Raw genomic sequence first — 25,843 nt, forward strand, 5'->3', positions numbered from 1 at the left:
CCATGTATCAAACCCATTTGCGTCTTAATGAAAGCCAAGATTTAAAATAATAGTAGCGAATATATATATATATATATATATATATATATATATATATATGCATGCTGTCACAAGCCTCATATTCTTATGAAATTACCTCTTGAAGACAACATGGTTCATTAGCTATGGGCATATGTATATGGAAAAACTAGAAGTTTCTTTGGACTGAAAGAGGATTAATAAGATGGTTGGTAACTAGCTTCACATAGTTGATAGATCTCAGGACAAAAAAAGATACCACATCCACCCTGAGTTGTGTCAGACAACAGAACTGAAAACAGTAAGTTGACTTCTCAGACAGCAAATGTATTTGGGCACAAGGTAAAGACCTCCTAGAGTTTAGGTTCCTAGTGGTGGAACAATGACCTTATAAGGCAGTAGATTTGCTGTCCTGGGAAGTTTTCAGTCAGTGGTTAGTTAGCTGATGATTGCTTGTGCAAGGTGTGGAAGACTTCAGCGCAAGAATTCAGTGCAAGGGTTGATTCAGTGGCATTGGCGATCTGTGGTTCTGTGGATCTGGTGGTGCAGAAGACTTCTCCCTCTTCCAAGATTCAGCTAGTATAAACTGGAAAGGACTGAGACATTTGAGCACCATAGCATTCTTTCCGAAGCATTTGGTAAGCGGAAAGCTAGCCTGTGGGGTCAGTGCTGCCCTTGCTCTGTTCTGGTCTGGCCTTCAGGTGAGACTCGAAATGATCGAGGATAAGTAGGTGGTAACTCCCTTCATCATATCCATCTCATTTTTTTCTTCTCTTTATTTTTCTTTAGATTTATATATATAAACATATATATTCAGCAATTTTTGAATATAGATGTCAGTGTTAAGTGACTGAAACTTGACCCACATAAGAAACCAAAGTCATTCCTTTCATATCAGATCTCTGCCTGTACAGCAATCACAGATCACTTATCTGATCATCAAAATATCAGTGACTGGGCTGGGTACATGCCACATAGCTGTGTACACACCATATGACTCAGAAAAAGTAAGTCTTCTCTCGTGGTAAACCTCTAGAGACATTCTCTGAATAAATGGTCCGGTGCAGGCCTGCCAGGATTGGCCACCAGCCCTCAGTCTGATAACCCAAGGCTGTTGCCCTCTTGTTGGTAAACAAGGCAAGCCAAGAGCCAGTGCTGTAATCTTGGGCTCAGCCAGAAGCCAACAGAAATTCAGTTACATTGAGGTTCACAAGGAAATCTGCGGGGGCCTCTCCAGCTGTAACGTCTGTGTTAGCCAGTACACCGTTACTAACAATGATAGAAGTATCCTACCCCCGCCCTACCTTTCAGGACTGACATCTTGAAATATAGTCACTGAGAAAATGTCCATGGAATTTTAAAGACCATCCCTCTTTCTGACTGCTTCTCCTTTTATCCCCTCTATTCAAGGAGGGCTTGTAAAGAAGTTAACATTTTATCTTAGTCATTTAACTTCAGCCTTCGCACGTAGTCATCCTTCTGTAAAGAGCAAATTTATGCTGGTAGGAAAGCAAAGAGAAAAAGCGAGATGAGACATCCCAATTCCCTGATTGTTCCTGAAAATACTGTTCAGGAGGCATCTTTTCTACGAGGTTCCAAAATAAGCTGGTCTTTTATTGTTGTCATTGTCATGTCTTGTTTTTCTTTTTCAGTTCTCAGTGTTAAGGTTTAGTCTAGAGTGGAAGGACCAGAGGGGAAGGAAGGCAATTAGGCTTCTCCCATTCTTTCTTCCTCACTCCCCTACAGTCTTGGCCCAGTTCTTGACTTCATCTGTGATTGGAATCTGCTACTCGTACCACTAACTGAAATGTATTCTGAGAAGTGGGTAATGAATCATAAATGAGGCCATTGTAAGTTTTTCTGGTCAAATGGGATTTTTGTTTACTGCCTGATTTCTAAAAATATTTCGGAAGACCCACCATGACCTTGTTGAGTCTCTCCCCGTAGCTAGAGCTTCCGTGATTCCACTTGACTGCAGCGTAAGAAAAGGTGGTTGTCCCTAAATGTTCCCTCTCAGCTTGGCTCTCCCCTGGACAGTCCCCCAGACGACCTTGCCTGCCATTCTTCAGCATTTGTAAAATAATTCCCAGAAACGAACACCGGGTGTCCTGTAGGCAGCATTTCTGAAGTCTTCCTATCCATGCTGTGTTGAACCAGCACCAAATCCAGCTGATACGTGCAGAATTCTAAGTGCCAGCTGCCTGGTGACAGGCCCCTTGGCTGCTTAGCCTGTTTCTCGCTTCCCGCCCCTTGTGAGCCAGCATCTCACCTCCATTACGCAGATGGGCCAATTCGTACTAATGCGAATGGTTACTGATTTGTCTGTGCCTGTGGAGGTGCAATTTGTTGTCGTCCTCTGTGCCCAAGCTCATCCTCCAGAAGCCAAGACTATCAGGCCATGTGGAGGCCCCTGGAGGCAAGAAAGAGAGGAGAGGGAGATAAAAGTCTTTGACTCTTTCCAAGCTATGGAGAGATTTAAAGCTAACTGGGATGATGCTAACTGACTGGGAAAAACAAACAAACAAACAAACAAAAAAACCTTTTCCTCGGGGGAGTGTTCATGACAACCCTGAAGGACATTTCCTTTTCTGCCGTGACTCTGAAGCATATGGAGAGTGCACAGAGAGACCTGGCTCAGCTCTGCTTGGTAGATCCAGATGTCTTGGAAGAGCACCCCAAAGACATCACCAGTGATGAGAATTGTGTCACGTGTGGCTGTGTTTGCATCAGTGATGTGTACACTGAGGCGTAAGCCTCCACCATGGCCTGCTTTCTTTCCTTTTTTTTTTTTTTTTTAAAGATTTTATTTATTTATTTGACACAGAGAGAGAGATCCCAAGTAGGCAGAGAGGCAGGCAGAGAGAGAGGGGGAAGCAGGGTCCCTGCTGAGCAGAGAGCCCGATCTGGGGCTCAATTCCAGGACCCTGAGATGACGACCCAGACCAAAGGCAGACAGAGGCTTAAGCCTCTGAGCCACCCAGGCACCCCCAGTGCCTGTTTAATAACTGCAGCTTTCTTGGGGCCCAACCACCGTCAGTATTGTGTATTCTCCTCACAAGAACATCATCTGCTCTCCGAGCTTAAAGACAGTTACTTGGAATTATTGGTCACTGAGCCTCTGTCTCTACACAGGGTTCTCTGTTGCTTTCAAGTCAGCTTTTCTGGAAATGTGGGGTATTGTCATAGGTAATTAACTGATATTCCACAGGGGGAAAAAACTGTTCCATTTTTGGTATTGGTATTGATTCAGTGAATCTTGTTGTTTGACTAATTGACTAGAGTAGAAGTTGGCTGTGTGCTACCATGAAACTGTTCTAGAGATTTTGCAACCTACTGACAGTTTCTCCTGGCTCTTTCCCTCACAGTGACTATGGGTATGAGCGACACAGCAATGGTCAGTGTCTTCCAGCATTTTGGTTCAACCCGTCTTCTCTGTCCAAGGACTGCAGCTTAGGACAGAGTTATCTCAACAGTACTGGGTGAGTGTGGTAGCAACCTGGAGAGGTCTGATTTCAGCCAGTGTTAAACTTACAGAATTATGTCTGATGGAAGACCTGGGCTTTTTCACTACAGCACAGTGTGTTCATTTATGTTAGTAATGCAGCACAGATATGTATTAATAGTGCAATTTTCATCTGAAAAGAAGACCTCAGTTGCAAATAAAGAAAACAGGTTCCTTGGAGGATGAGGAGGATGGTAATCTATAAATTTCTTTACTTTTTGATACATTATTTCAGAGCTATTTCTGTGAAGCTACCTTTCCCCCTCATTGCATCTCTGTGAAAAAGGCCAAGAAAATATCTCATAGGTGCATTTCCTATTTTATAGATGCAGAAGCTAGAGCGAACAAAGAAGCTCATTGACTTTTCAAGAGTATATTGCTATTAGTTGAGACGTGTTTCTTTTTCTTCCTATGTCCAGTCTTGACATGTTTAAGGCATACATTCTGATCTTTATAAAGATGGAATCAGATTCTAAAAGTTTGTTTTAATGTTTTGCATTGTAGGACTTATCCAATATTATTTAAGAAATACCATAGGGCGCCTGGGTGGCTCAGTGGGTAAATCCTCTGCCTTCGGCTCACTCAGGTCATGATCTCAGAGTCCTGGGATCAAGTCCCGAATCTGGCTCTCTGCTCAGCAGGGAATCTGCTTCCCTTCCTCTGCCTACTTGTGGCCTCTCTCTGTCAAATAAATAAATATTCTTAAAAAAAAAAAAAAAAGAGAGAGAAGAAATACCATAAAAGAGAAAACATTCTGTGACTTTTCCACAAGTGGAGTTGATGTTTATGGACTTTAAAAATATTATGTGGACTTACTTGGATTCTAATTCAGGCAGATTGTAAAAAGACACCTTGGAGCCATTTGGAAAAATGGAATATGGTCTGGTGATTAGATGATGTATTCATCAGGGATCCCCAGAGAAAGAGAACCAATAGGAGACCATGTAGATATATAGAGATAATAGATATATAGATATGTATATTCATTATAAGGAATTGGATCACAGATTATGGAAGTGGCAAGTCCAAGTGTCAAGATCTGCAAAGTGACTTGGGAAACTGGACACCAAGTAGAGCTGAAGGTTTGTTTCTAATCCAAGTCAGAACCAGGAAAGCTGATGGTATAGTTCTGTCTAACGGCCAGAAGGCTCAAATCTAGGAGGAGCCAGCGTTGCAGCAGAAGTGTGAAGGCAGAAATAAAGGTGAATTTCTAGTTTGAAGACAATCAGGCCAAAGAATTCCCTCTTGCTCACGAAAGGGTAAGCCTTTTTCTCCTCTTGAGGCCTTCCAACATATTGGACATTGGGAGAGCAGTCGGCTTTCCGCAGTCTACTAGTTTGCATGCTAAGGTCATCAAAAACAAGCCTCACAGAACCACCCTGAATCATGTTTGACCAAATACCTGAGCACCCGTGGCGGAGTCACACTGACCCATAAAACTATCACAGGTGATAGATCATGTTATATCTAAGCCTAAATATTTATATTATATTTATTGTATTAACTAAATATAGTTATATATTTGTGTGTGATAATGGTATTTTGGTCTGACTAAAAAGAAAGCTTATTTATTTATTTATCAGAGAAAGAGAGAGAGAAAGAGAGCATGCGCGCACAAGCAGGCAGAGCAACAGGCAGAACAGGCAAAGGGAGAAGCAGGCTCCCGGCCAAGCAGAAGGCGGACTCTGGGCTCCATCCCAGGACCCTGGGATCATGACATGATCCAAAGGCAGACACTTAACTGAATGAGCCACCCAGCCACCCCAAGGCCTTTTAAAGATACATGATGTGTGGCATTTGTTTTAAAACGTTAAAAAACAGCTATTGAAAATCTTTGAAAGTGAATTAGTGGGGAGCAGGGGTATTCATTATGCTCTTCGCTGTCACGTGTGCACATTTGAAAATCCTGGTCTTAAACCATGAAAAAGAGAGGAACTAAAGACAGAAGGTGGGACAGAGGGGGACGATGCCTCACCAGGAGGCCTGTCCTGCTTGAGAATTTCTCTTCTTGTTTCTCGTGCTAGCTGCAGGAAAACTGGAGGGGAAACAACACAGACTTGTACCCTCAAGTGTTCTTATCTCTGAGGTTAGGGATTCCCAGAACTTTAGAATATAGGGATAAGTTGTGATTTATTTGCAGCATAACTTAAAACCTGAGAGCACTACAAATGGCATTTTTACAGCGGTGGGTGGGTGAGGCCTTCAGAATGCAGCACCGTGGGAAAATGGAGCTGCTGAAACTAGTACCTTTAACCGTGAGGGAGTGCCAAAGGGCCGAGTGTTATGACTTGCACACACCAGCATGTTTAGACATTGTGGGGGGCACTGGGAACCCCTAACACCAGTTTCTGAATTGATTTTTTTTTTTTTTTCACTAACTCAGTCAAGGAAGTTATATCATTTCTCTTCGGTATTGATGAAGGGAGGTCCCAGTACAGAGGGGTCTAAATTATTCCATGTGCTACTCAAGTCACTGGAGCAAAGTAGAGTATAGGCAGTGACCCTCACTCTTTGGTGTATTGAGAATACACACACACACACTCGCACACACACACACACACACACATTTTAGGACATCCTTAAATAAGGTTCCCCATTCCTTTGATAAACTTAGTATGTGAAATTCAAATAAACTCTGGCTCCTATAAAATAAAACATCAGAAATGAATAAATCATAATAACCTGTCCAGTGGGATTTTTTTCATCTATGCCCTATTAAAATTTCAATTAAAAATGTGATTCAGCAATAAGTGTCCAGGTAGATAAATGTTTGTCAAGGCAGTTTATTTTTTTTTTAAAAGATTTTACTTATTTGAGAGAAAGAGAGAGTGAGAGAGTGCTTGAGAGGGGAGAAGGTCAGAGGGAGAAGCAGACTCCCCGTGGAGCTGGGAGCCCAATGCGGGACTCAATTCCGGGACTCCAGGATCATAACCTGAGCCAAAGGCAGTTGCTTAACCAACTGAGCCACCCAGGCGTCCTGCAGTGATGTTTATTAATCACGGAATCACAGGCATTATTCCCTAGGGCTCCCCTCCACTCCTGGAGTGTTGTTCATATAAGTGAGTGTTAGAGGACAGCGTCTGACCCCAAAAGTTTTTGTTAAGTTACCTACTGGTTTCATCTATTCTATTCAGACTCTTTCTAGAAAAGCATCTGTGTCAGCGAGGAGCTTGTGTAAAGAGAAGGTTGGATAAATTCCAGCCATCAGCAGGAAGGATGATTGCCTTGATCTCAAAACCAAGGTGCTCCTGGGTGGAGAGTGATCACTCGCACGGGGCTCTGTGGGCTAAAGCGCAGGAGAAGCGTGTGAATCCTCACCTCACTGGTGGGCATATCGCCTCCCTGTACATTCTGCAGTAAGAACAAGAAGACCCTTAGCTGGTACTGGTCCCTGAAAGTATCTTCAAAAAAGGCCTCAGCCCATCATATTCCTATTTACTGGGTCTGTAGCTAACTCAAAAGTTGGCAAGAGGTAAAGTATAGATGAAATTGAGAAAAAAAAAAAATGCAGTGTTCCTCCAGCCCAACCCCCCCGGCCTGGAAGGCCCCTTGGCTGTGTGTGGACTTAGCGGCATTTCATAAGCACAGATTTTGTATGAAATATTGTAGCCGCTTTAGAGCTGCCATTGAACATTGAGCTTTTCACTTAAAAATATGTAATTGCAAAAGAAATATATACAGATGTTTTCTGTTTAAAAAACAATTTAGATCATTACCCTCTCTCCTGCCCCTTTTCCTGTACAACTGTGATCTTTCGATAGGCCTGCTTCCAGACACTTTGCATGTGTCAGCAAAATATTATGCCAAGAAAAAATATACAAAACTAATTTGGGAGGTTGTTCTTACATGTCATTTCCTACCAGATATGTTATTTTTCTATGTTGCTTTTCATTCAGAAATATGTCTTCAACAGCTTTCTAAACAGAGGACAGATGGTTATCTGCCATCTAATTTCTTTTCATTTGAGAGCATTAAAGCCCCTAGTATTGCTTTGTCATTCCCTGTCATGGGCATTTGGGTTATTTTCTGTTTTCTGCCACCATAAACAATGTCGCCATGAACATCCTAGTACCATAATAATTGTTATAAAAACACACAAAGGTAATTGGATCCTCTTTTGGCAATTAGAAGTGTTTCTACTGACTTATAAAGCAAATCCCACCGAACCAACCACTTACTTCTTAGACCTAAGGATCGAAGCAAACCAAATATTTCCCCCAAACGATTAAAACACTGGATTCCGGCTCACAGACTGCCAGGAGTCCCACACAGGACAGATTCATTTGCATTAACTGCCATCTGCCTTTATAATACAAATGTCAACAGATTCTCTAAGGAAAGGCTGAGCAGGATTTCCCAAAGTAAGGAAGGTCGCTCCAGGGGAAAGGAATAGGAGATGATCAGGCTGAAAGGGTCACCCGATGCCAGTGCCTGGAAGTCCATAGACTAAGGAACTACCATGTACCCTCAGTCTCTCCCCTGTCAGCTTTAGCCACCCGTGGGCATCCCGTGCTTTGTTAGTACGGATCCTGTATTGGCATCAGGCTAGAATGAAGTACAGAGGAACCTCAAGACCAAGGTCAGCCTGTGAATGAGAGCATCCTCAGTTGTACTCCCTGGCTTCACCACACCCCTTCCAGCAGAGCCCAGGGTGCAGACATGCATCAGAACTTGAACTTTTGAAAGGGACTAGGGAATGACCGCCCTGGTCAGTGAAGTTTAACAAGCAAATCTCCCAGCAGCACCCTCTGAGAGTTTAGTTCAAAGCCTGCAAGTAAACCTTCCTTTCCTTTTATTTTTTGTAATGCTTCACTTTATAAAGGTGCCTTCAGAGTCACCTTTTTACCCTGTATATTATAGCAGCGTTCACGGGTTTGCTTACTTCCCCAGAATGGAAAAAGTCTAGCATCGGTTATTATTATGCCTAATAGAAATACTATTTTTGGGAGATGCCAAAATTTTTATCAACTTTGCTGTATAGACGTGAACAGTTGTGCAACTTCTGTTTTAGTTCTTGACTAGGTCTTAGAAAAGAGAGTTGGAATAAGAGCTGAAATGAATGCAAAATTCCTGTAGGAGGCCCGCACTTCCTGTCCTTAGTCCTTGCTCTGGTGATGTCTGACTTCTGAGGTTCATACCAGCGAACCACATGTGAGCAAACTTCTGCTGTGTTCTCCGTAGTAAGCTTCCTGCCTCTTTTCAGCCTTTGCCCTCACGCCTTCCCCACGCCGGTCCATGGAAAGCCAGGAGGCTGATACCGATGCCACAGCCTGTTATATGGGCAGGAAATGAAATATAATGCGGATGTTTTGTCTGGTGAAAAAGAGATGTATTTTAGAATGAAACAAGTAAGGGTTTTAAATGACTTCTGCCATTTACTGGTATCTTAGCAAGTGCTTCCTTTCTTTGAGCCATTGCTTCTTAACCTATAAAATGTTACTCTCTGCTTTTGGGGTTTGACTTAAATGCAACACTGTATATAAAGCATGCAGCCCAGTACCTAGGGGAGAGTAGTCACTTTGCAAAACGCGGTTACCATCACCAATAGTCATCATCTAAGGGGTTCTCTGAAGTGAAAAAAAAAAGAAGGGAGACACTGTTTTGTTGTGTATCTATAGTCCTGACATTTATTTGACCCTTAGTAGTCACGGCAGCACTGAGATCTAGGACATATTTTATCTAAGCCCCTGGTTTCATTGATCTGTAAAACAAATAATCACCTGCATACACTCATAAGACACATGATTAAAAACTACTAGGCATCAAAACATGTGTGTGTCCCTCTTCACCACTCAAGGCAGATAACACATTTACCTGATTGGTGAGCAGAATGAAATCAGTATTCATTCGTGTATTTTCTTGCATTTTAGTGCTGAAATTACCCTAAATGTGTTTCTCTTTATTTCTCCATCTGTGTCTATAAATATCTCCGTTTGCACACACACAAAGCACAATCTCTAGTTGTGCTTATATATGGTTAAATCTTGTTTATACGGTTTTGGATCCAGGGAACATGCTGCAAATTTAAGTTGCTAAATTAACTAGGACATTGCTTGTTTCAGGCTAGCCGTAAAAGATTCTGTAAATATAAAATAAAGTGAGCATTGGGCTGGTTTATTATAAGAAACCAAGATAATCTTCTCAGGGGACAGATTTCTTCTTGCTATTAAGCTAGGGATATTTCTAGATGTGTTAAAAAAAAAAAAGTAAGTGTATAGAAATTTCTGTCTGTGGAGTTTCTTTTGAGAAGCCATTAATCCCTCCTAAAAGAATGTACGGTGACAGCTCTTACTGCTCCTCAGGGTTTGTTTCTTAATATACTATGGAGATACTCAGGAAGCTTAAAAAAGATTTTTAGCATTAATTTTAATTTTAGCATTAGTTTTTAACATTAATTCAGTATCTATGTAAGAACATTTAGCGGGTCTGGGGGAAAAATACATACATATGCATAAATTCTAGCTAAACAATAATGTCCATACTATCAACATACATTTGGAATGTTTTAAAAATGCTTTCTAGAAACATACTCCTTTCTGTATCGGCTGTGAGAACGCTTAGACCCCGGCTAACCTGCCACTGCCCTGGAGTTGGTATTTCCAAGGGCTTTGAGGGCTGGCTGGCTGTGGTCTTCTCCCAGATGACCCCGCTCCTGGGCCTGGAGGCGATTTTGATGTTAGGTCTGATCTGCTCGGCAAGATTTGTCAGCGTGCATCATGGAGAATAATCGGTCCTAAAAGTGCTGCATGTGTTTACAGCCCACAGAAAGGAAACCACTTGCATAATTTATAAACTCACCATGGCAGGGGCCTGTGTCGCGGTTCTCTAGCAAAGAGCCATGCAGTGTCACCGCAGACAATAGTAAATATCCATGGCTGCGAAGCTGACTCTTGAGAGCACCTTGCTTGGATGCGGTTTTCCATGTTTTCATGGGATGACACTGAGGTCGGGAGTTGAAGAAGAAGGTAAACATCGCTATGCGGAGACCTGGTTCCTCACGGAGCTCGGTTGCCCACACTGGTGGTACTGGCGTTAGGGATTCTCAACCAGGTCATACGGCACAGTGGCAAGAGACACCAGACTCAGTCCAGAGGCCCAGAGCTGCTGATCATCTCTTATGTTACCCTGGCAAACTCTGAAGACTGTTTGCTTTTACCTATGTGAAAAATGGAGGCGTTGTATTGGATGATCTCTGCTCTTCCTTCAAGCTCTGATGTGTCCGTGGCCAATTTGGGATTCCTAGGACTGCAGGTGCTCAAAAAAAAAAGGGGGGGGGGAATTCTTTATATAAATTAGTTGTACAACTCGTTGACTCAGACTGTAGATTCCGTGAGTCACTCTCATGATTCTTGATTTTAAGTCATTTAGTTTAGCATGGCCATATGTCCTGTTTCGTCAAATTGGCATTCAAAATAAAGTCACATTCCTTTACTAATCAAAACAAATGACTTGTGCTTCTACCCTTCTGCTAAGTCTCCTCCTGGTCTCCTAATCCCAAGGTTGCTTATTCACTTTAAAGGAAAAGTCCTGAGAGCCGTTCCCTTTGAACAGAAAAACTCAGACAACCTGCACAGTCAGCTACGGAACCACATTCTTTCTGAATGTTGGTGTTCACACTACTGCACAGGTTTTGTTGTTGTTGTTGTTGTTGCTGTTGTTGAAACATGGGGACATTAGGCCTAGGGAGCTTTTAAGTCTTGGCCATACACTGTACCCACTGCTAGTCCCCTTCTCTACCCCCAAGGCTTGTTCCATTTTTTGTTTTGCTGAGGGTTGCATGGCATTCTTCCCTTGAAAGGCACACAGGACGATCCAAGAAAATAGACCATTTAAATTCTTCACACTGTGAGCACCCACGAGGGACACCATAGCTCAGTAACAGGAAGACCTGCCTCCCTTCAAGAAGACCGAGAGCCTCAGCTCCAGTGCGGTGAGGACGTGGGGGAACTACTCTAAAAAGGCAAGAGACAACTTCACAGAGAAACATGAATTCTGAGCTGATTTTTATAAAGAATGAATAAAAGCTTGACAGGAGGAAAGAACATTCAGAAAAGAATGAACAGCACAGGAAAAAAGAAGGCGTGTAGGCTTGACTGTGGCTGGGGCTCAGGACACATGTTGGGAAAGAGCTGAAGCTGGAAAAACGCACTGAAGAGAGACTGCGGACTGTACTGAAAACTTCAACTTGACACTCTTTGAATAATCCCACAGGAAGCTGTGAAGGAGTCTAAAAAAGAAATTGACATGGTTCGATTTGATCTTAAGATAATCTTGGCAATCAGAGTGCCACTTACGTTTTTCTAGGAACTTGATATATAATAGCAAGTTCATGTTTAATACTTTAAATGCTAACTTTTTTACTAAATACTGAAATTTTAATATTTACGAAGTTTCTAACAATGCACCAGACTTTAGGCTAAGCCATTTTCAATGTAGTATCTCACTTAATCCTCCCAAGAAGGTTATTGACAGGATTCTGCAACTATCCCTATTTGACAAGCAGAGAACCTAAGCATTAGAGGAAGTTTGGGTAACTGCCCAGGTTCGTACAGTTAGTGCTGAATTTAAAACTCAGGCAGTTTGGTTCTACAACACTAGTTTTAACCACCAGGGCAGTGGTCTTTGATTCTGGATGCACATAAGAATCACCAGGGGGAAACTTAGAACAAAAACAAAGACACACTAACGCCGAGAATTCTCAACTAAATCATAATTTAACTAATTCTCAATTAAGACCCCTAGGAGCAGGATATTGGCAGCTATCTATTTTAAAAGTGCCAGCAAGTGACTCTGAAAGACAGGGTTGTAATCTACTACGCCTGTCACCTTAACCCACAGTGAACAGTCACATTCCACCAGATTCCACCACCACCCCAAAAGCACAAAAGAAACAAACAAACAAAAACCTACTAAATAGTAAAATCACAGACTCTGAAGACCTTCATGGCTTTTTTCCAGTTTTACACTCACAAAGAAAAACTACAGCCTTCATCTGTGTTGACTGGCAGGAAGCACAGAAGAAAAATCAAAGAAGTTGGGGGTAAAAAGGAAAAGGTGACAGAGGGGTTTCAAGATGGGAAGGAAGAGAATGGCTGAAGTTGGGGCTGTTGAAGTCATAAGACGCTATCTACTGATGAGCGGTCGGTAATATCAAAGGCACATTTGCAGAATGTTTCCTTTTCAGTAATTGTACAAAGACTCCCTTGCCATTACAAAGCACTTTTCTTCTTGGCGGATTGAAGAATGCTTTCCCAACTAAATGCATCCCTGTAATATTCAGAGCTTAGGTCCAACATAATCACAAGTTGCCTTGTTATTATGGAGGTAGCAGCCCCATTTAATAACATATTAAATGCATTATTCATTTATGTAACTCAGACCTAGGGACAGCTGCTGGGATGGGAATAGAACCATTCTGTAATGCAAAAAGCAGGTGTGTGCTTACTTGAGTAAATGCACTCTGTATTTCTGCACAATTTTCTTCTAAATTTCAGGGACAGGTCTGGTAGGGCTAATGTGATGCCATTTTCATCCAGGAAATAAAATGGCTTCAGAATGCTTTTTAATGAGGGTTTTAAAAAAATTACCAACAGTCTTCTCTATGGCAGAATCCCAGGGGGGTTGGATTCGTGCTTAGGATTTAAACAGAACCGTTGCTGCACGATTCAGGAAAGCCTGGGGTAATGATTGGTCAGAAGAGCGACAAATAAAAGGAATGTTCTCTAGCTGTCAGTGGTGATGGTGAGTCCTTGCCCCTGTAGCCACTCGCTCGCCAAGACAGAGTCACAGGTGTGCTTGGATGCTAAGCGATTAAAAATCATAACATGCCTTTAGTTTGCATGGCACCTTGCCTCTGAAACACGCAGTTTCTGATGCACAAACTCACTGGGATGCCATAATTACTGTGTGACACTGCTGGTCATTTTCTTGCCACCATTGCTGGTGCCAGAATGTCAGATGTCAGCACTCTCCAGTGCCGGCACCTTTTTTCTTCTCTCTCCTGCCTGCCATTATTTTCTCTGTTAAGCAGCATGCACCCCTAAGCACCTAAAATGGATTTACTTAACTAGTAGATGGAAGGATATTTAAAATGCTCAGACTTGATAATGACCCCTGGAACCAGTAGGGATCCTGGCTGCCTGCAGGGCTGGGTGTTAACCCCTTAGTTGCTGGATTGTGCGGAGAAGCAGGGACTCGGAAGGTAAGGATTAGTGGCAGCTGGTTCATGAGCTGAGGTGCTTGAAGGGTTTGGGGGCAGTGGTAATAACCACCTGCTGTGCTGATATTTCAACATTTAAAATGGCACAGTCATCCCAGTGTGGGCCTCCTGATTATCAGTTTTGCTGTCTCCAGGCATGAGGTGTCCTTGGGGGAACTTTAGTCACCCATAGGAATACCATCAAAGAAGGTATAATACCATCAAAGAAGGTTCCTATCAGTAAATCATAAGGAGCCTTTAAGAGTTTAGAGAAGGGACAATCTCCTTCCATTTAAAGAGGCAATAGAGTAGTGGTAAAGAGAGAATATTCTAGAGACAAATTGTCTGGGATCCTGACTGGGTGATCTTGGGAAAACTGGTTAACTTTTACGAATCTTAATTTCTTCATCTATATGTTGAGGATAATAATACCTTCCTTAAGCAGAACTGTTTGGAATATTTTGAAGATAAATGACAAAAGTCATGTTTAGAACAGTGCAATGGCAGACACAGTAAATACTCTCTACATATCCACTTCTTACTATTTCACTTATTATTATTTTACCATCACAGTCAGGAAAAGACAGAGGACAGAAGCTATGACCCAAAGTGGAAATTTTAGGCAGCTCAGAGAGCATATGGGAAGACCTAGAAGCAGAAAGAGCAGAAGAAAATAAGTACTTTTCCAGAGGCTGGAAAGAGAGGTTTGACTAGGGCAGATGAGCTTTTTGGTGAGAAAGAATTCAGAGATGTAGGGCAGTTTGCTTGTGGAAGTATTTTTGAACAAGATTATGGGATTTATGACTTATCCCAAGGACATTTGGAAGCCATAAAGGTTATGAACAGGTAGGAGAAAGAATATTAAATAAAAATAACTGGCAGCAATTTCCTAAGCACTTGCTAATCATCGGGGCAGTTTTAAATACTCTGTGTACATTAGTCCATTTAATTTATACAATTACCCTACGAGGTGAATTAAATATTAATAATTGACCTTGTAGTGATCCACAGCTTTCATAGTACTTCCCCAGACAGTATTTAATTTGACTTTCTCAACCATGGTCTTAGGCAGTCGATCCCAAGACTCAGGGACAGAGGAAAGGACATTGGCCAGATTTGAAGGGGTTGGGAAAGTATAGCCTGCAGGTCAAATGCTGGTATCTCTATATAGTCTTACTGAAACCCAGATGTATTGATTCTTTGTGTGTTATCTGTGTTCTCTTATATGCTACAATCAAAGAGTTGAGTACTTATGACGAAGGCCATATAGCTGGGAAAACTAGAACATTTCCTATCTATCCCTTTATATTAAAAGTTTCTCTGGTCTAGAAGAGTGGAAAGACCTTAGACTTTGCTTCCACTTTGAGCTTCACCACTCACTCTAGGTAAGTAGGCGTGGGAAGTCTGACATCCGAGTCACAGAGAGGTTACTGCGGACCCCACACAAAAAGGATGATGAACAGATAACATCGAAGCTCAAAGTCTTAAAGGTTAATTGTTCTAAAACCACAGATTCTAATTTATTATGAATCTATAAATTGCATAGGACACATTTGTAGAATAATCTTTTTTTTTTCCTATTAAAGCTAAAATAAAAAGAAATAAGCAAAAGAGGAGGGAAGATTTACACAATCTCTAGACTGGACTCCTTAATAGGAGTTTTCAATATTTAGCCAGTATAGTCTCTCATAAAATATTGAGGACGAACTCTCAAATTTAGCCAACTTTCTGTACAAAACTATTACCGCAGCATCCTCTGTGGGGTCTAATGTTGAATCACATAATCCATAACAGTCTTTATCTGAATTGCAAATGCCCTTGCAATATATAGTACTCATTTTAACCCTCAGTTCTATAGCCTTTAAAATGTTTCCTGGATTATCCACATGTAACTCTTCAAGATTATAGGGGTGCCTGGGTGGCTCAGTGGGCTAAAGCCTCTGCCTCAGGTTGTGATCCCAGGGACCTGGATCAAACCCTGCATCCGGCTCTCTCTCAGCAGGGAGCCTGCTTCCTCCTCTCTCTCTCTGCCTGCCTCTCTGCCTACTTGTGATCTCTGTCTGTCAAATATATAAATAAAATCTTTTTAAAAAAATAAAGATTATAAATTTAGTGAGGCCCAGAACCACGCCTTCTACTCTTGTGCATTTCCCATAGCTCTGAAGCGAAATGATTGAGTGACTGAATGAAAGAATCTCTTCAAGTGCCAACAGTAGGTACAGTATGTTACTATGATGATGGGTCCTTTCCAATGGGTGTTTTATATGAATTAGCTCTAGTTCTCAGAGCACCATGAAGTGTGGTTCTCCCTCGCCTGCCAGGCTACGCAGTAGCGGGTCCAGCTCAAAAAATTGGGAGTGATCCGAATTGGAATGACCTGGATACAACTTGAGCTTTTCTCCGTGTAGGTATAGGAAAGTGGTTTCCAATAACTGTACGGACGGAGTGCGAGAGCAGTACACCGCCAAACCGCAGAAGTGTCCCGGGAAGGCCCCGCGGGGGCTGCGCATCGTGACCGCGGACGGAAAGCTGACAGCGGAGCAAGGGCACAATGTTACTCTCATGGTACAGCTGGAAGAGGTAGGACCAGACCTGCAGCCACTTCACCTTCTAGAGCCACTGATTTTTTCTAGGCAATCATATTTGCTTTACGTGTGTTTTTGTTTTGTTTCATTTTTTTTCCATTTTGAATGCTGTGGACATATTTAATTTTTTTCTATTTTTGGTTCCTTGGTTTGTTGCTGTTGCTCTTACCCGCAGTTAATCTCGTTTTACCGCAAGGTGTTCTTCGCTCTTACTTAATATGTCATTTCTTGGAAGTTCTTTCTGGATTTAACTGTGCCTCGTTGGCATTTCCAGCCAAAAGTTGTCTTGGAATGAACACGTTAATGGTATTCTAAAAATAAGTTAGTGCACACACGTGTTCAGCCTAACATACTGGTGCTGTCTTCCTCTCTCAACCTGATGTCTTGACTTTTCTTTTCCAAAGGCAGCATGCTGTTCATACACACAACACTAAGGCTAGTCTAAATATACCTGAGGGTACTTTCTTTGGCGATTCTGGCAATGGACAGTTTATGATTTTGTAGCATCTCCGCGATATCATTATGAGCCTCAGTGACTGACAAATTATGGTTATCTGAGATTTCTCAATATTAAGTTAGTGGATAAGATGAAATTTGTACATTTATATTTTTACATGTGTACAGGCATTTTTATCATCTTATAACTGAAGAAGATGTTCTCTAAAAGATAAATAATTACATTAATGATCTCAATTATCAAGCCTGACAGTGCTGCCTTTAGCTGTGTTTTCTGAGTGCTAAAATCTGGGCAGCACAATGCTAGGCCTTGTGAGCACAGAGGGATTTTAAAAAGTTAATAATGATGCCAGGATTAAGATCTACATTGTTGACGTCCAGGTTCTTCTGATAGCTCAGTGGTTTTCAGTCTTTAACATGAATACAAGTTACGTGGTGAACATGTTAAAACAGTTTTCCGGGGGGCGCTGGGTGACTCCATGGTTAAACCTCTGCCTTCAGCTCAGGTCATGATCCCAGTGTCCTGGGATCGAGCCCCGCCTCGGGCTCCCTGCTCAGCGGGAAGCCTGCTTCTCCCTCTCCACTCCCCCTGCTTGTGTTCCATCTCTTGCTGTCAGTCAGATAAATAAAATATTTAAAAACAAAACAAAACAAAACAAAACAAAAAACTGTTTTCCGGGCCCCATCTCCAAAGATTCTGATTCACTAGGTTGGACGGGGCCCGAGAATATGCATTTATATACAAGACTGTGGGTTATGCATTGTGCGTCACGAACAAACGGAACAAAACAAGAGTAAAGTCAAGGGGATAGAGTAGCCTTAGAGGCTCTGGAGTGTGACTTGAAAGGGAGAAGATGAAGCACTTAGGATTACTTTGTCAGCATTGGTCAACATTATTGCTATTTTAATTGCTGTGGGAAAAACAATTGTGAACTAAGAGTATGAAATTCTGGCTCAGATGGTGCTGATGCTTCAGGAACCACTTGGAGAACCATCCTTCTGAAACCCAGGACTCCTTTCTGTTACTTCCTTAATAGGTACCTTTCAGCCATACTCGTTCTCCTAAATACAAGGTTCCCCAAACTTTTTCAGTGGGAACTAGAAAGATACAGACCAATGTAGGCCAACCAGAGTTGCTTGCATTTCACAGAAATACAATCTTCAGGTTTCTCCCTGAGGCCATGACATATTAGCTTACAGCAAATCAAATGTATTGTATATATTTAGAGCAGGAGTGACATGCTGAGAGAGAAAGTGAGAGATAAGGAGGAAGAGGAGCATGAGAGTATCCTCACGAAGATTTGGGCAAACAAAATCCTATTCTTCAGAGATGGGAACTTCATTTTAGCTGTCCAACAACTCGTGTTGTATTTGCCCTCAAGGACTTTGCCAATTCATATGTCACACTGTAGAAGAGGTCACGTTTCAGATTCCCAGGTAGAAGGCCAGATAGAAAGTCTTGGCCAAACAATGGGCAGAGGGCTCACAAGCTAGAACATAAAAATTGACTTCAGATCGGATCCCAGAGGGAAGGGAAGCCTGGAGAAGGAGCACAGAATACTGTGCATTTTTCTCTCTGAGCTCTTTGATGACATCTAAGGGCTATGGACAAAAGCGAAGTAGAGTTTTTAGAAGTATTACATCTTCAGGAAATAAAAATGAGAGCCAGGGACTATTCAGAAGGAAATAATAATACAACACTAGGTTCTGGAGACTTCTGGAAAGCTTGATCCTAGGAGTGAGGACACCCCAGAACTAGACCAGGTTCTCTAAATGTTGAAACCCAATCTGGAATTATTTCAGTCTCTGAAAGGATTAGAGTGATTTTCGCCCACTCTAAATGTCTGCCAAAGCTAAAATGAACCTTCTTTAGAGGAAAATAATATAAATCAGAAAGCTTACCTATATTTTTTCGTATAAAATATTGGGTGTTTCATTTAAAATATTACACATATATATCAAGAAACAAGATGACGAAGTTGAAAAAAAATCATCAGAAAAAGGAACAGTTTCATGAGATATGATTGATACATTCATGAATGCAGATCAAGACCAAACCTGCAACCCTCTAGCAGTCATCAGCAGGAGGCAGGAACAATTGGAAGTTGTAGAAATAAAGATATAATAACCGATATTAAGGTGCATCTGGTTGGCTCAGTTGGTTGAGCATCAGAGTCTTGGTTTCTCCTCAGGTCATGATCCCCTGGGTGGTGGGACCATGGGAGCCCCAAGTTAGTGCCATGCTCAGCAGGGAGCCTGCTTGAGGATTCTCTCTCTACCCCCCCCCTCCAAATAAACTTTTAAAAAATAACTGGTATTAAGAAGTTAGATGGGTTGACAGCTGACTGAATCCAGAAGGATAGAGGATCAGTTAATTGGAAGAAAGGACCGTTGAAAGTATAACCTTTCTAAGATAAGAGAGGAGGGATTGAAGATAAAGAAAAGAGTAATAAGAGACACGTGGGAGAGAGGGAAAGGACTAACACAGATGTGACTGGCGTCCCGGAGGGGAGAAGGAAGATAAGGAGCCAGAATCTGTTTTGAAGGATAGTGTCTAAGAATTTCCCCAAACTGACAGGAGGCATCAGTGTCTCCGTGTAGATTGGAAAGAATCCAAAACCCCAAGCAGGAGCTAGACCAGGAAAACAAGGCACTTAGGTATCATATTCAAGCTATTGAAATCAAAAAACAACGAGAAAAATTTAAAAGCAGCGCAGAACAAACTAGAATGACATCTTAGAAGTGCTGGGGAAAAAGACAAATGTGGAGGTAAAATAGAGACTTTGCTCAAACAGAAACCAAGATGAGTCATATAAGATGATTTCTATAAAAAGAAACACTACAGGTAACTCTTCAGGCATAAGGAGAATGAACCCAGAGGAGAGCACAATAGTAGAAAGAAGGAAGAGCCAGAGAGAGGGCATGTATGTGGGTAAATTAAAATTAATAATAACTTTGCAGATCAGTAATGATAATCTGCTGTGGGCTTAAATATATATAGAATTAAAACACATAACAATAATAATTCAGTATGTAGTAAATGGAGTTAAAGTGTTTTAAGTTCCATGAAATGTCTGTGGTGAGGTAGAGGTACTAATTTGTATTAGATACCAGCATGTCCAGAATAGAGAATATTTAACTATCAGACTCTTGGCAGGGGACTTGGAATAATATTAAATGTGTCTCCTTAATACCAAGAAAAAGGCAGGAAAGGGAGAAAAAGGATCCTACTTACGTTCAGGACTAATAGAACGGATACTGAAATGGTTTATATAGAAACCCAAATATTATCATTAATTACATAAAATAAATAATTAGTGATTTTTCTGGCTTGCTTAAGAAGTCTGTGTCAAACCTGAGATTGTAAAGAAATCACACCACAGGTTTTTTCTTTAGTTTTCACATTTAAATCTAAAACCAGTTTATGTATGTTTTTCCATTTACACATTCAATTGACCCAGCACCATGGAAGGATAATTCTCCTACTGACTTGAGTCTTTGCCATACATCAATTGAACATATTTGTGTGGGTCTACTTCTAAATACTTTATTTTGTTCCATTGGTTTTGATTTTCAAACCTGTGTTGATAATTTAAAACACTTTTTTTTTTTTTTTTTAAGAGAGAAAACATGGGAACAGGAGGTGGGTTGGGGAGAGGGGGCAGAAGGAGAGGGAAAGAGAATCTTAAGCAGGCTCCACTTCCAGTACAGAGCCCAGCATGGGGCTCGATCTCATGACCCTGAAATCCTGACCTGAACTGAAATCAAGAGATGGACACTTAACCAACTGAGTCACCCAGGTGCCCCTAGAATATATTTTTATTATTTTAGATTCAAAGTTAGCCTACATATTTGGGGATATAAATCCTCAGAACCAATAGAAGGTCATATATATGTGTGTGTGTGTGTATATATAAATATACACACACATATACATACATGTATATATATATATAAAATACATTATATTCGTTATATATGATATTCTTTATAATAGCATAAAAACAATGCATACCTACAGGCAAACCCAGGAACTTATTTTCAGTATCTCTACCCAGAAAACTACAACACATTTGGAAAAAAATTTTTTTTTAAATACAAATGTATGAAGAGCTACACCATGACTGTGGATTGGAAGATGCAGTATTATGAAAAATGACCAATTTTTCCCACATTTATTTTATATTCAAGGCAATTTCAATAAAATCTTTAGCATATTTTTATGGGTTAAAATTGACATGATCATAAAGCATATGAAAAAGTAGGGGGTCAAGAACAGCAAAGATTATCTTAAAGATGATTCCCAAAACTGGATAGCTTATGTTACCAGGTATCAGTATTTATTATAAAGTTATAGTAATGAAGAGTGTGTGGTGGTATATATATAGCCTGCGTACACAAGCTGATTAGGAAAGGGAGTAGTGAGCCAAGAAAACCACACCCCCCCACATATGTATAGATGTGTGTGTGTGTGTGTATGTGTGTGTGTCTGTGTCTGTGTGTGTACATGTATACACACACATACTCTTTATGACAAATGAGACACTGTACTACAGTAGATAAATTACAATATTTTCTGTAAATGGTGCAATGGCATCAAAATCCACGTGGGAACATATGAACCTTGATCTCTCTTAACACAAAAAAAATAATTCTGACTGGATTGTCAATCTGATTTTGAAAGAAGAAACTAAAGTGTTGAAAGAAAAATGCAGAAGAGTATCTTCATGACCTTGGTTTAGGCATAGATTGTTTTAAAACAGAAAATGAAACCCACTAAGTATATAGAAGAATACAGTTTGATTAGACAATCTTAAAATTAGGAATTTCTTTTCTTCAAAATATACTATTTAGAAAATAAAAATAAAATTTAGAAAGCCCTGGAGGGTGAGAAGTTATTTGCAACACATAATTTTAATAAAGCACTCATACTCAGAAAAATATAAATGAATTCTATAAATCAGTAAGAAAAATTCTGGCCACCCAATAGAAAATGCACAAATGACTTAAACGGACTTTTCAAAGAGGGTAACCAAACAGCCAATAAGTGTATGAAAAAATTCTCAGCATCACTGCTCCTCAAAGGAATGCAACTTAACAGTAAAATAAGATATTACTGAGGAGCATGGGTAGCTCAGTGTGTTAAACATCTGCCCTCAGCTCAGATCATGATCCCAGGGTCCTGGGATCGAGCCCCATTTCGGACTCCCTGCTTAGCGAGGAGCCTGCTTCCCCCTCTTCCTCTGCTTCTACCCCAACTGGTGCTCTTTCTCTCTCAAATAAATAAAATCTTTAAAAAAATAAAATAGTACTGTCTACCCATCAGAAGATTTATATTTGAAAGGACAAATAATATCAAGTGGTGTTGTTGGAGCAACCAGTCATTCATACGGTGGTGTTTGGAGTGTAGATTGTCATCTTGGAGATCTGTTTGACATTAACTACTAACCACTATATTCTTCTGGGAAAACATGCACAGCCTATGACCCAGACTTTTTACTCCTAAGTATAGAGTCACCAGAATGCATACGGTTATGCACTAGAATGTATGTAAAATAATATACATAGTACACTTACTCATAAGAGGTCATAGCTGGAAATAAACATTTATCAAGAAGTAAATTAGAGTACCCACACAGAACGGAATGCCATAGAATAATGAAAAAGAACAAATGATTGCTACCTACAAAAACTTGAATGAATGTCCTATCTACGATCATGCTAAAGAAATCAGACTGAAAAAAATATGTATTGTATGATTCTATTTAATTAAACTGCAAAAGTAAGCAAAACTAGTTTATGGCGATAGAAGTGAGATTAATAGTTACCTTTGGAAGAGAAATGGCAGGGTGGATAAGGGAACACTGGAAACTGAATTTTTTGTTGATTAATGAATGCATTCATTTTGTAAAAAATCAAGCAGTATATCTGATTTACATACTTTTCTTTATGTCTATTATGCTCAACAAAAAGCTTACTTAAAAATCATCTGGGAAATTCAAATAGCATTGATTTGTACATTTTGCCTTTAGGTCTTAAGGGAAAAAAAGACACAGGGTAAAGGATTGGCTCAGAAAATAAATCTTTCCCTAAAACTTTGGGAACATTTAGGGAAAGATTTATTTTCTGAGCCAATCCTATACCCTGTGTCCCCCTGCATAATGAACATGAAGTCCCCTTTCCCAGTGATGTAAGTTCCAATAACTTAGAAGAACATGATCTTTTGAAGCAGACATGTTTGTATTGGAGTAGGCTTCAGATTTCAGATTTTTATTCCATTTCTAAGAAACAGTAGAGCAAGATCTGAAACAAGAACTCAGGCCTGGTCAGCTCTGACCTTTGTTCACTCTTCAGGGACAGAAGCCAGGCTCCTCTCCATTCAACTTTGCTTTCTCTGTAACCAAGATCATCAGACATCTCAGATTTGGCTGAGTGATGTGAGAACAGATTGGGGAATCTGGTCCAAAGATGAGTAAATTCATGCCTTCTGGGTGCAAGAAGAGAAAAAAATAGTTCATTCCACTTGAGTGGGCAATGCTGCAACAGCAGGGAGGAAATCTGCTACCTTCAGCTGTCAGACCTGGCCCCTTGGTGCTCTTGTTTCCCAGGGCAGCGTATAAGCTGAAAAGACTGTCCCCACGTCAAGATGCCCTGGGGACCTCACATTCAACTGAGGGATTCTGCGCTGACTCACAAGCTCTCCTTACAGAAACAACGGGTTTCTCTGTTAATCTCTGGATTATATACATAGACATGAGTGATGCGTGTGATGACCAATACAAGATAAAGGAAAGCAGAGTGCTTTTGAGAAGCTGGGGAGCCTTGGAATTTGACACAGTGACAACAGTTTGGGTATCTAACACTGAACATTAACTGTTGTCAGGTCTGTGACTGCTTTTTTGGATTGTCTCATTTAGATCCCACAGCAAGCCTATGTGGGTAGGTGTTATCATACTCACTGCATTCTACAGATGGCACAGCCAAAGCACAGAAAGGCAGAGTCACTTACCTAAGATCATACAGCTACCGAAGTATCAAGTCAGGAGTCAAACCCAAGCTCTGTGGTATCCTGCCTTTTTATGACTTCTCTCTGGTGGAAAGAACCATTTCCTGGGAAAGAATTTCATGTAGTTTCTAAGGGTCCCTAATACTACTTCACAGGGGACAGGTAGCAACAAAGACGAAGGAGTAGAAAGAATAGGCAGAATTATCTGTGCCTTAGCCAGTCTGGCCTATGGCAGCTGCTCTCTTCTTAAACACTAGTCAATATATAAAACATGATTTTCCTCCCAGATTTTCTGAGAATATTCATGGCTTGTGATCAGTTCATTAAAAACCATCTCAGCAAAGAGAGATTCCATATCCTCTGTGGGTTTCCTTCTCTTTGTAAGAGTACATCTTTATTGAATGGCTTTGCTGTATCTAGTATTGTTATATCCATTCTTAAGAATATTGAAAAACACGGGCTATGAATGCAGCCCTCTAGGACGGTCACCCCTGTATACCAAACTTCTCTAGAGTCTTGGGTATGAATTAAGCTCTCAAATCCAGAAAAAAAAAAAAAAAGTACCCTGATATATGTCACTGGCTCTGTAATATCCCCCTCAAAATTTGAGTCTACTTCTCATTTGAATTTGATGCTCTTAATTTTACTTTGAATATAACATCTGGCTCTTGCTACCATACCTAAGGCCAGTTTTTCAGAAGAGTAGGTACATTAATGCCAAGCTTCTGATGCTCTTTGAGCAACAAGTCTTGAAGGTGCAGGAGAGACCAAGAGGTCCCCACTACATTCTGATAATTACACTTCAGTGTGATTAATGCAGAAGTAGGCACAAGATTCTCCAGGTTGGTGTAATATTTTGTCATTTGGGGACCTAGGATTATGCCTCTGTGTCTCATGGCTCTGTGTCTCAGAGTTCTACTGTCTCCCATAGATTTGCTTCTCTCTGTGAGATTGGGTTGGGTTGGGTTGGATTGGTTGAGGCAATGCCCCTTTCTTTGTCTCCAAGTATGTGCATACAGACCACTCTGTGTAGGCTCCATCTCTTGTGTGTTCCAATGAAAAGTATGAGTGACCTGAGGAATCCACTGTCCCACAGAGTAGTCAGACATACGTGTTTATTTCTTCCTCAACATATATTTAACTAAGTTCCAATTTTATATTATGTACCTTTCATCCAAGACATATTCGTTTTGTGGCAATATGTGTTTTAGGTTAATGAGGGCCTCCACTGTAACAAGTTTTAAATAAAAATCTAACTGCATGAAAAAGAAAACAGTAAATATTTTATATTCATTAAAAACAAAAATAAAAAAACAAATGAGTGAGACCCTCATTTGTTGAATTCAGCCTTTATTGTAACAATATTTTTAGCAGCCCCCATTACATTGTAAATATTGTTAAGGTACAAACTATGCCATGCCTGGTCTTAGCCCTAGCCTCTCTTCTCACTGTGCCCAACACGTTGATAGAAACTCAATAAATGTGTGTGGATTTGGATAGGCTTCCCCAAGGAGTGTAGAGATAAAGCCTGAACTTAAAAGGAAAAGGCTCTTGAAATTTGAATAACATCCAAAACATTCTGAAGTCTTCATCTGAAATCTAAATCCCTTTCTTTATTCTGTACTAATGCATGTCCTAATTCTAACCTAAGACTATCAGTGAAAACCTTGCTAAAATCAGAGCAAAGGAGAGAACTTCTTATTGACAGAAAATAATCAAAGGCTAGATACACTGAGGCTAGCTTGTAACTCCATGCACAATAGTATGTAACTGAGTCAAAATTTTGCCGATTTGACATATGCAAGAAATGGAATCCCTTCCTGCAAATAGGATGTGAGGCCACCCTCCATATCTCTGGGACAGAAATAGCTCTATAACACAACTCCTTCAAATTCCCACAGCTTGGCCCACCCTTGTTCTACAGAACCACATAATTCTATAGAAGCTGATGAAAAGCCCCATTGTCAGAAGCTGCATCCTTGCTGTTTTCAGGGTTCTCTCCTAATGTACTAAATGAGGGAACCCTCATCAGAAGCAACAAGGCAAAGCAAACAATATTTCTTCCATCCCAGACTCCC

General features: G+C 40.7%; 1 protein-coding gene across 5 annotated transcripts in view; it reads left to right on the forward strand.

Annotated features, from left to right (window-relative positions):
- The window catches only part of SORCS1 (sortilin related VPS10 domain containing receptor 1), a 512,629-nt gene that overhangs the window by 426,866 nt on the left and 59,920 nt on the right, over positions 1-25,843 (forward strand). For all 5 annotated transcript variants that reach the window (XM_059173260.1, XM_059173256.1, XM_059173258.1 and 2 more), the window contains exons 17-18: positions 3,384-3,497; positions 16,127-16,298. In XM_059173260.1, coding sequence (XP_059029243.1) covers positions 3,384-3,497; positions 16,127-16,298 — 286 coding nt within the window. The remainder of the gene's footprint in view (positions 1-3,383; positions 3,498-16,126; positions 16,299-25,843) is intronic.

Source organism: Mustela lutreola, chromosome 4 (genome assembly GCF_030435805.1).
Source record: "Mustela lutreola isolate mMusLut2 chromosome 4, mMusLut2.pri, whole genome shotgun sequence".
NCBI classification, from domain to species: domain Eukaryota; kingdom Metazoa; phylum Chordata; class Mammalia; order Carnivora; family Mustelidae; genus Mustela; species Mustela lutreola.